General features: G+C 31.3%; 1 protein-coding gene across 2 annotated transcripts; it reads right to left on the bottom strand.

Annotated features, from left to right (window-relative positions):
* Positions 1-880: 880 nt before the first annotated feature.
* On the bottom strand, positions 881-7093 carry LOC100159653 (opsin, ultraviolet-sensitive). Of its 2 annotated transcripts, XM_001943240.5 has the most exons (4): positions 6166-7093; positions 3047-3710; positions 2294-2424; positions 881-2216 (listed from the first exon to the last, which is right to left on the bottom strand). In XM_001943240.5, exons 2-4 carry the CDS (start codon positions 3250-3252, stop codon positions 1285-1287), a joined length of 1269 nt encoding a protein of 422 aa, XP_001943275.1. In that variant the 5' UTR covers positions 3253-3710; positions 6166-7093; the 3' UTR covers positions 881-1284. The 2 variants fall into 2 exon arrangements, with proteins under 2 accessions (XP_001943275.1, XP_029345627.1); XM_029489767.1 differs by lacking the exon at positions 6166-7093 and having other exon boundaries at positions 3047-4703.
* Between the last annotated feature and the right edge of the window lie 3951 nt (positions 7094-11044).

Genomic DNA, 11044 nt, shown 5'->3' on the forward strand with positions numbered 1-11044 from the left:
CAGTTAAAATTTAACAAATAAACTAACAGTAAATTGGACATTGAATCGTTTTTGTTCTCGCGACTAGCATACTTGTCTAAATTTTTGATTTCTATATGGAATATAAAAATTATAACAAATTAAGATTAGATATTTTACATGAGTTCGGAAAAATAATTAACACCAGTGGAGCAATAGTTTTCTACAACAAATTTGATAATGATGAACTCGAATTTGTTTTAAAATCTTTATTATACAATTTAATAAAATAATAGGTACATTTGGAACAAAATACAAAATATAAAAATTAAAAAAAAAAGATAATATTGTGCATGATTTAAGACAGGGATTCTCAAACTGAGGTGACCCTCAGCCACAATATTTATAGGATTGCCAATACATACACTTTTTAATGCTATCATAATAAAAGAGTTGCCAAAAATGTGTAATATAGAAGATAACTGAAGTCTCGAAAAGGTTGAATATCGCTAGTTCAGGGTACAGCGATATCCACAGTGGCATACGGGGTTTGATGGTAGTTTAAAATAGTGAAACCAATATTCGTTAAAATCAAAGCAAATATGATTTACAGTGGTTAAAAAAATGAAAAAGGTAAAATACATAGGTGATATTGTGATAATATTATTATGTCTACACAATTAGGAAATAGTTCATTGGGAATATTGAAGTATAATATAGATTATGGATAGGTATAAATAGTAAATAATAATAATAATAATAATACAAGTAATGCGTGATACCATCAGCTGAACCGATTGCCGTACTTACATACAATTTGGAGGAAACAAAAAGAAAAAAATATTTTACTGGTGAGCAGCCACGGAAAAAAGTATAAAGATTGTGTGCAAACTGCAAAGACAATTAAAATATTAAATGATAATTATAACTCAAATGATAACATACATTTTCTCAAAGGCATAACTATTAGCTCTCAATTTACAAACATGAATAACCTAATTCTATAAGTACCTATACCTAATGGCTAATTAAGTAATATTTATTAAAGTATACAATTTCTAATATTTTATTTTTAAAATCATATTTGAAATACCATTAACATTAATAATTTCGACTTTAGCCATAATTCATCACCTTTTCCGCTATTAAATGTAAATAATTATGACAAATAAGTATATTTATAGGAAACTTTTTTTGCATAGGATTTTGTACTTTTTACTTTGTTATTATTATTTTCGCTATTTTGGCCTAGACCAGCTTGAAGAATTTCCAATATTTAGTTCTTCAATGATTTATTCATGCAGCAGTTGTTATTGTATATTAGTATCAGCTTGGTAGCATATACTTGAGAGTCTCTTGGCTGGCACTTGCAGTGAACTTGGTTTCCGGCTCCTTAGTTGATTCAGTCTTGTGACCGGAAGTGGACCCCTGACAGTGCAAATTATTGTCATCGGATTCAAGCATGAAGATAGTTGTATTTTCTTCCTTGTATTCGGTTTTCAAACAGTTATCGAAGTCAACGCTACCGTTTTTGTTCAAATGCGACCCAACCCATCCCTTCTTCATGCCATAATTCCGGACAAGCTTTCTGCTCTTACTCTTCGTCAGCAACTTCATCAGTTCCTTTTTGAATCTCGGGTGCGTGATGGCATAAAACCACGGATCCGTACAGCTAGCTGCTTTGCAAAATAAAGCCGGGATCATCGAGCTTAGCGGTGAGATGTACTCCTTCAGGTCGAAGACACCCAGCAGTGCCACCACGGCGTATGGCGTCCACGACACAAACCACAGCGCCAGAGCCCCTATCACCATGTACCCCAGTCGTATATCCGTTTTCCTCTTCTCTTCTTGTTGGCCAACCCTGCTGGTGACTATTTCGGTGGTCATCCACACTGCCATCAGTATGTTCACGTAACAGTACAGTATTATTGTGAACGGTATGCACCACGCCGCTGTAAAGAATACCAGGATAAACCTCTTGTCTTGGTCGTTGTCCGAAAGGTAGTCGAAGCTGCAACTTGTCAGGTATCCTTCCGACACGTACCGACTGTACCCCAAATCTAGTACCGGTACGATGGAGAACGAAAATCCGTAAATCCATATCAGTCCTATCCATATCCTGGCCCTTTGCTTAGTGGTTTTCACAGCTGCTTTTAGAGGGCACACTATAACATAATACCGGTCCAAGGATATGGCTGCCAACGTCATAATTGACACGGTCCCGGTCAAGCCACCAAGAAATCCACATACCTGGCATCCTAATTTGATATACAAAATATATTATTAAAGTAGCGTCAAGTCGTTGTAAATGCCATAATAATGTCAAATGTCATACCCAATTTTCCTAGCGCAGGTCCCAGGTAATAACTGTTGTAGATAAATACCGAGGCTTTTGCTAACATGATAAAATCGCTAACAGCCAAGTTAATTATCAACATGTTTGCCGGTGTTTGCAAAGATCTACATCTGAAAAAAGTAGATATATATTAAAATATTGATCACATTTATTTATATTTGCTCGTGCATTTGCTATTACATGCAATAGGTGGTTGTTGAATCATTGAATGCATTATTATTTTTAGTGTAAGTAATCGTACTATTTATATTAGTACAACATATACAAAATATTAATGAAATAATCAATACCTAGGTACTCCTTATTACCTAGTCATAAATTGTACCTTCTGTATATTAATTACTAACTACTTAGTAAAATACCAAAATATAATTAAATTATTAGGTTTATTTTCTGTTGAGTAACTATTTGAAATATATTCATTAGGCAGTGAAGTGATAGTTCTCATCTGATTTTTGTCAATAAGATATATTGGAATAATCAGAATAAATTTCAAAAGTTAAATTGCTATGGAAAATGTGTATTAAAATAAGCACTAACCAGTATTATCTATAGAAATTCACAAATTTCATTTGGTAAAAATAAAATATAGTTCTTATAAGAACATATGTTGTATGTTGTATGTTGTATACAACGTGAGAATCATGCAAATTAAAGTAGGTATACCTACATAGATGTGACAATTGATTATCTACCCCATTTAATAATTTGATATTGAAAATATATACTTACTTAAAGTACATGAAAATCACCAGAGAATTTCCGGTGCATCCAAAAACCATAATGACCGTGTACAGAAGTCCAAGAACGTAGTGCGACGTTGGATTGGGAGGCATGAATTTTAACCAATGGCTATTGATTAGTTTAATATAATCATCGGTGTACAATCCGTGATCCTTCCATAAGTTAACAGGATATTTGGTCTTGAAGTCTATCATGACTATGAGATTTGATTAAACAGTATAGGATTTTGATCAACGTTGCTTGTCCTTTCGGTCGAGTTTTGGTTAAGCCGTTATCGCGTTATGTGGTATTTCAATGTATATTTCTATAAAAGTTTTGAATTGAACCTCAGCAACGATAAGAGGCCAATCTTTGGCCGTATCAAACACGACGTGAGTAAAATCTTTTAGACATACAAAATATTGATAAACCGACAAAATTAAACGGGTTTGATTTTTTTTTACAAGTTTTTGGAAGGTTTTGCTGTGTTGAGGAACTTGAGAACAGATGATTGGCTTAGTGTAGATAACAAGGTTTCAAGATTCATTTTGAGCTTATTAAATTTGAAAATCTTAATAAAATGTCGTGGTGAGTGTTGACTAAGTTTTAGTTTGTCACTTCATAATTCGCATCGATACATGTAGTGTATATAACTACTGTATAGGTATAGATACTGAAAAAAAATCATATTCTGTATGACAACAATGTTTAATTATATTATATAGGTACATTTAACATTTATATCGTGTATGTTGTATTTTATATAGAATAATAGTAAGCATTTTATCTTGAATGGCCGATGATAGTAAACTGCTGCAGTTTAAATTATTCATTAATAACAAAGAAAATGTAAACGATTTAATTATAACAACATACAAAAATCATACATTATATAATATGTTATTAACCATTAGTACTAAATTAATTGGATAAACAATTTAAATTTGTGGAAGTTTTGAGAATCACATGAGTAGGCTATAATACTAAAACATCGATAGAAAACCAATTTTCACCACATTCCAAATTCTATCAAACATCCATAAATTTCCTACTCTCCCTAGTTTCCCTCATATAACAACCAAGTCGGTATACATTAAATTCCAAGTACCTATGTAATGACAAATTTAAACTTTTATTACAATTTCTTATTAAATCATTAAGTCGATCAAAACAATAATAAACAATTACACAATTTGGTGAAAAATAACACCTGTTTAGTGGCTTGACTCTGAGTTTATACATGTGCGTGTAAAAGGCGGGAACATGAAATAAACACGCAGATTACTCCGCCTCGCTTGAAGCTGCACGCATTAATAATAATTTTTAATAGGTAAACTCACGCACACGCACTCACGTTGGATATATAGTCTCTAATTAACACCTTAAATACGGTGTGGCACTCGTATACCATCATAGCCCAAAAACTAAATTAATTTTTAATGGTCGCAAGTCACCATATTTATTTTGAACCCTTTACAAACTCGATTTTCTAAACTTCCTAGACTGCACGAGTGCACAACGAATATATCGACAAAGGGTTAAGAGGATACACTATACGCGCATGCGTTGTCTCCGTCTTACAAATGTACAACATAGCAAAAAACTATTTTGCGTGGGATAGAACTTCTCCCTCCGTATTTATTGTAGATAATCAAAATTCCACAACGCATATGGAACAACTTTATCTGTATCGTAGCGTTTTTATTTTTTTATAACGTTTACCAATAATTTTTAATAATTAAATGAAAAAAAACAAAAAAAATTCTTATGTTCTCAAACTGATGACTTTAATTTTATCTATGTTATCCAAATAATAAAAACGCTACAACAGTTGAACTACTTGAACTTAATTTGTTTTTCGCCGTTTAAATATACAAAAAAAAATTCAGTAAAATCTAAATATTTTTTTTGTTACACTGAGAATATAAAATGTAAAAGTAAAAATATTACACATGAGTTAAAGATTGTACTGAGCTAAAATTCTATACCTACCAAGAATTATAAATTAGCTTGAACATATATTTTAAATTGTAAGTATTTACGTATCATACTTACTCTAGAGTCTTTCTTGTCAGTTATATTACCGCGTACATGATACACATGTACGTACCTTCTATTCGAAATTCTAACTGTAAGTTCTATATCCGCTGCTTTTTCTCTTATTACCGCCAAGCTTCCAGTATTTTTTCTAGTAGGTACTGATCTCTAACATTCCTTGAGCCACTACGTTACCTTCAAGCACGCAAGTCTTGTGGACAACCCGCCAAAACAGGCAGATTAATAAACCATGAGACCTTGGTGGATTGGAGCCTCATGGGGTTTTTACCTAATACTTAAGTGAAAGGTGAAGGGAAATTACTCAAATTAGGGAATAAATATAAATCATAATAATTCGCGTTCGTGTTTGGACAAAGAAAAAAAATTTAAATCTGGGTACTTGATATACAAAGATATATTTTATACCTATGGTACTCGAATTCGAGTTATTCTCTGGACTAGAGTTTGACAGGTGTACAACTCCAAAAACCCAAACACTAATAATTGCAAATTAAAAATAAAACCATTTTTATAACTGTAAAAATAAAACACCGTGGACAGCGTCATATACGATGTCTAATATAGCTATATTAACACTATTTTTACTCATACATGTCAATATCATCATCATCATCATCAATATAATAATTTGAGGTACATAACTTCAGATACAGAGGTCCCTCTGGTTAAATAAAGGTGGAATTTAAGCAGTCTGTTATTAATTATTAGTTATAGGTATATTGAATAGTAAATTGAATAGTCATCTTATAGACAGTTAATAAATAATAATAAATTATTATGTATTAGACAAGGGTATGAAGAAAAAAAACTAGGTAACGGAGAATAAAATATGAACAGCACACACGATGTAGGGGCTGATCAGAAACTTGTGTAACAAAATTGGGGAGAGACATTTTCGTGGTAAGAAAAAGAATCGTACGGTATATCTCCACCATTTTTGTAACACGAATTTCTGTTCACCTCACTTATATAATATTTCTATAAAATGGATTCGGGACGTACATAATGTCCATTTGATATGACTTGAAATATGTTTTTATATTATATTATAATTTAAAATGTTACATTACCTCACGAAATGGCCCGACAGCGCTGCCGCACGCCACGGGTGTAGAAGACGGCGTTCTACTCCATCTTTACGAGACTGTACAACTTGGCAGTAAAAATGTTAGGTGGCACCTGGAAGAGTGACACGCGTGAACAGTGTAAACGAGATGAAAATAAATAATGGAAATACTTTCCAGAATGCGCCTGTTTCAGCGGCTAAACCATAAGAAAGAAAACGGAGAGAGATAGAGAGCGCGAGAGAGAGCGTTACTTCAGCAACAGTCGGGCGGAAGGAAAAACAGACCATAATGCAGAATGCATTAAGCATTATAGTGGAAAGGGAAATTATAGATTGCGGCCGGGGCCAGAGAGCAAGTACATAATATTTTAAAGTATACATGTATAAAATAATAATAGTAATAATAATCTTAAAACTAATTATTACGGTGGCGGCAATGGCGATTTCGATATGATGAAACTAGCACCATATAATAATATAATGTGTCGATGATAATATGATATTATACATTTATACGGCATTGGCATTCGGTGCTGGTATAATACATAATCAGCCGACGTTGTTCGCAGCGGGCTAACAAGGCGACGACATTATACGTACCTATACTATACCTCTATGTAAGACTATAACCATAGGTACTTGTTATAGCCTATAGGTACCTACATTTGAAAGGATTTTTTGTATTAACATAAAATATTAAACTGGTACTAAAATAATTTAAAATATAGCTTTATGGTAAATTCTATGGATATATTGTGTCAGTTGACTTTGCCACTCCAGTCCTCCACTGCAGGATAATAAAACATTTATACTTATTCATCACATAACAAGATTCATATAATACTTATGGTTATGTATACACCAAAACTCACCAATAGACATGTTGGTCCTGAAGAGCTCTCGTCGACAAGTAACCTAGGTAAGTATTTAAAAATATGTTTAATGTATTTATATTTGTATTTAAATACTTATAAGAAATATTAAAACGCTTCATCTACCGTCCAGATATAACGACAGAATTAGTGCGCAATTTCGATAGAATATTAAATACGCGTACCTATCATGGACTATTTACATAATCATATCTGTTATTTATTTATTTATTAGATTATATTGACATTTTCTTTAATAAACATTGATTAAAATAAAAAAATTCGTAATATATTTTTTGTTTAAACATTTGAATAGGTAGGTAGTTTGTAATAATCGAAAAACGTAGAACTGTAATAATAATTATATTGTTCCACTTGTCGTGTTTTCAGCTTTAAATATATACGGAACATGAAACTCCACGTGCTTACAGGTATAATACCAAATACTGTGAAATAATTAAAAATTAAAAATCACAATTAATAAATAATTATAATGCATTTTTTTAATACCTACCTACGTGTTAACACAATATTTCATAATCTTGCGTTTCTACATGTTTAGACAAATTATTTAAATACTCACTAAAATTAGAAGGTACAGTTATCTACACGCTGTATATTGCAGTTATAACTATTACCGCAGCATAGTAGGTACTACTATGGGTATAATAAGCAGGTTGTAAATTGTAATGTACTTTTCGTTATTTATAATAATATAGGATAGCCATGTAGTAGTTATCTTGACTGGGATAAATCCAAGAAAATTTTTAAAATTGAAATTTGTTCTACTCTACTTTTAACAATATTGAGGAATATAAACTTATCATTAATTCAACTCTCCAATAGGTATTTGGTATGTAATTATTTACTAGAGAGAAGAAAATACGTAGTATTTAGTTTATAATTTTTTTTTAACTTTATATAATACAAATTTTATTCGCAAATATTGTGTTAAAAATACCGCGAAACTTGCACAAAACACACATGCAGGAACCTGCATAATGCATAGCGTAGAGCATGGGTCATTAGTGTTACATCGAAAAATTGTACAAAAAAAGCCCAGGCCCGGTCCGGAATAAAATTTTAAGACTAAAAAAAGCCCGGTCAACCCCTTAATTTATTATTCAAAGTCCAGCCCGGCCCACCCCAAAATATTTTACAAAAAAAAGCCCGGTCCAACCCTTTATTTTATTTTAAAGGCCCGTCCCGGCCCAATGACACTACAGAGCGGGCTTTTGAAGGACCGGGCCTGGGATTTTTTTTGTATGATTTTTCGGGCCGGACCGGTCTGGACTTCGAATAATAAATCAAGGGCTGGATCGGGCTTTTTAAGGATTTTTCTTCGACAATAATTTATAATACATAATAATATATATATTATAATATAATAATCATATAATGATAGAACCGATGTTGGTAGATACAAATAGATACGATCACAATGAATATAATAATATCTTGATTAGTGGGTATATAATAAAGCTATTTATATTTTATCATTCATAATAATAAGATATCAATACAAAATAAAACAATAACATTAAAAGTATTTTCTGTTAGATCTAGTTAGTTTTCATCAAACTACAGGTAAATGTAATACATCAACCCCAGTTATTATTGATATCATTAAAATAATATGTCATGTGGAATTTTTACAACATTTTTAAACTAGTCCTACAAAATAAACTTAAGACTAGATTGGGCATTTTTTAACAAAATGTTATGCACCAGCCTTAAAATTAAATATGTCGGGACTGGACTTTTTTTTCACAAAATGTTTTGGACCGGGCTTGAGGATACAATTGATGAACCAGACTGGGCCGAAAATGTACGGCCCTTACACGGCTATAGTATATAGATCTACATTAGTACATTATTATATTACTATTCTAGTGCCTAGTGGTTTCGAATTCACGGTGCATGGTGTTTTGCATGCAAAGGTGGCGAAAATTACGAATAAGAAACATCGACGCCGTAGCCGTTACAGCATTTCGTATACTCTGCAGAGAAATCAATACTTCGTTTGCGTACGTATATAATATATATTATAAATTCCAACAAAAACATTCGAATAAATATTATTTTACATTATACGAAAGCCGCCGGCAGTATAGTTTTTCTAATTTAAATAATTCGGTTGTAAATTTTAATAACATTAAGGTACATAATATTATAAAGTGAATATATTATTATATTATAATATCATGGGTACGTACCTACTTTGAAAATGTTAAATGAATGATTATTTTGAAAGATCCGTGTATGACGAAGACAAATATTATTAATTCGAGAAAATCGAATGAAGCATGAACACGAAGCCATATTAGCTATAGGTACCTAATTTAAGTGCCTAAAAGGTGCCTTTAGAGTTTACACTGTATCGTGTCGTCCATAATATGTTGTTTTTTTTTCACGTTCTTGGTAGAATGGTATCATTTATTAGGTCAACGAATGTAACCTTATCATCAGTGTTGGGAATTATCTAGATAAAATTATTTCTTTAATTATCTTATTTAGATAAAAATAATTAAATCATCTAATTATCTCATCTATATAAATATAAATGTAATGGTCATCTGTCGTAATTTATCTACATAAATAATAAAATAATTATATAACAATATTTTTAAATACTGAAATAGCCAATAATTTATGAGAATCGAGTAGTGATTTCAAATTCCAATATTATTATAGTTAAAAAAAAAGGCATATTTTCTGAAATATTGTCAGTTTTATTTTGTTATTTTATTTTTATTCAAGTTGTATCAAAAATTAAAATTGTACCTATATTATTTTAGTTGAAAAATAACATTAGGGATTTATAAATTAATAAAAATTACCTAATTAGTATTTACAAATAAATTACATTATTTATAATATAATTTAAAAACAAATTATTATTTTTTTTATCTAGATAAATGTATGTGTATTTTTATCTTTATCTAGATAAAAAAAAAATGATGTTATATTATAAATATAATAAATATAAAAAACAAATATAAAAAAAAAAAAAAAAAAATATTTTATCTTATCTAGATAAATTTTAAATGAATTATCTGTTATCTTATTCAGATGATTTTTTGGTTATCTTTTTCCAACACTTCTTATCATATGAGCTTGGCTATTAAAGGCGGTTTATTTTGACCACGATTTGAGATATATCTACAACCGTGACCACTGTGACCGCTCGACAACAAGTTGAACAATATTTTTGAAGTTTGAACAATATTTTTCAACTTTCTGTTAACGCTTGGTAGCATGGTATATTAATTAGGTTACCACAATGTTCAGCCAATCAAAATACTGTAATTTTAACAAGGTGTGTTAAATTATAGACGACACAATACAGTGTAAAGGCACCTTAACAAATCAAAAAAAAAATAGGAATTACCGTCGCAACCGGTTAAAACTGCGCGAGACTTACAGTTTTTTAAGAGCGTTTTTTTTTCAAATTCCCAAGAAAACGTCGTAATCACAACAAAACAATGAAATGACTGATAATAATAATAATAATATTAATAATCGAAACGCGTATCCATATTCCATACGTCGATGGGTATATTTTGGGTATTTTTTTACTAGTTTAAAACGGTGCTCGGTAACGCATACTCATTGTGGTCGAAGAGAAGTAGCTCGTTTACGACCGATACGACACGCAATATTGTCACTTTTATACTCACGTTTCTATATAGATACCACGGTTGTTGTCACGGGAAGTCGGTATATCGCAAAGTCGTACCTATTTAGTATTTACTCACGCGTAGTTAGCAAAATGTTTCCGGTACCTAGTGTGGAAAATAAACTCGTATAACCGATCGCGTGAAAAATATATAATATCGTAATATGTTATGCATATTATATATATTAACACGCACTATATATATTGAGTCCTCGGTAGTCTGCGATCCGGAAGTCATATTCTACGGCGGCATATTGATATGTAAAATTTATGTTTTCGGTCGATCACGAAAACGATCGTCGGCGAAACGCTGCAGATCGCGAATTCACTGA

Source organism: Acyrthosiphon pisum, chromosome A2 (genome assembly GCF_005508785.2).
Source record: "Acyrthosiphon pisum isolate AL4f chromosome A2, pea_aphid_22Mar2018_4r6ur, whole genome shotgun sequence".
Lineage (NCBI taxonomy): Eukaryota > Metazoa > Arthropoda > Insecta > Hemiptera > Aphididae > Acyrthosiphon > Acyrthosiphon pisum.

Coding starts and splice junctions, on each gene's coding strand:
- LOC100159653 (XM_001943240.5), bottom strand. CDS start 3,252: ATGATAGACTTCAAGACCAAATATCCTGTTAACTTATGGAAGGATCAC. Junction 2,425..3,046: donor GTGATTTTCATGTACTTTAA/GTAAGTATATAT, acceptor TACTTTTTTCAG/ATGTAGATCTTTGCAAACAC. Junction 2,217..2,293: donor ACCTGCGCTAGGAAAATTGG/GTATGACATTTG, acceptor ATATCAAATTAG/GATGCCAGGTATGTGGATTT.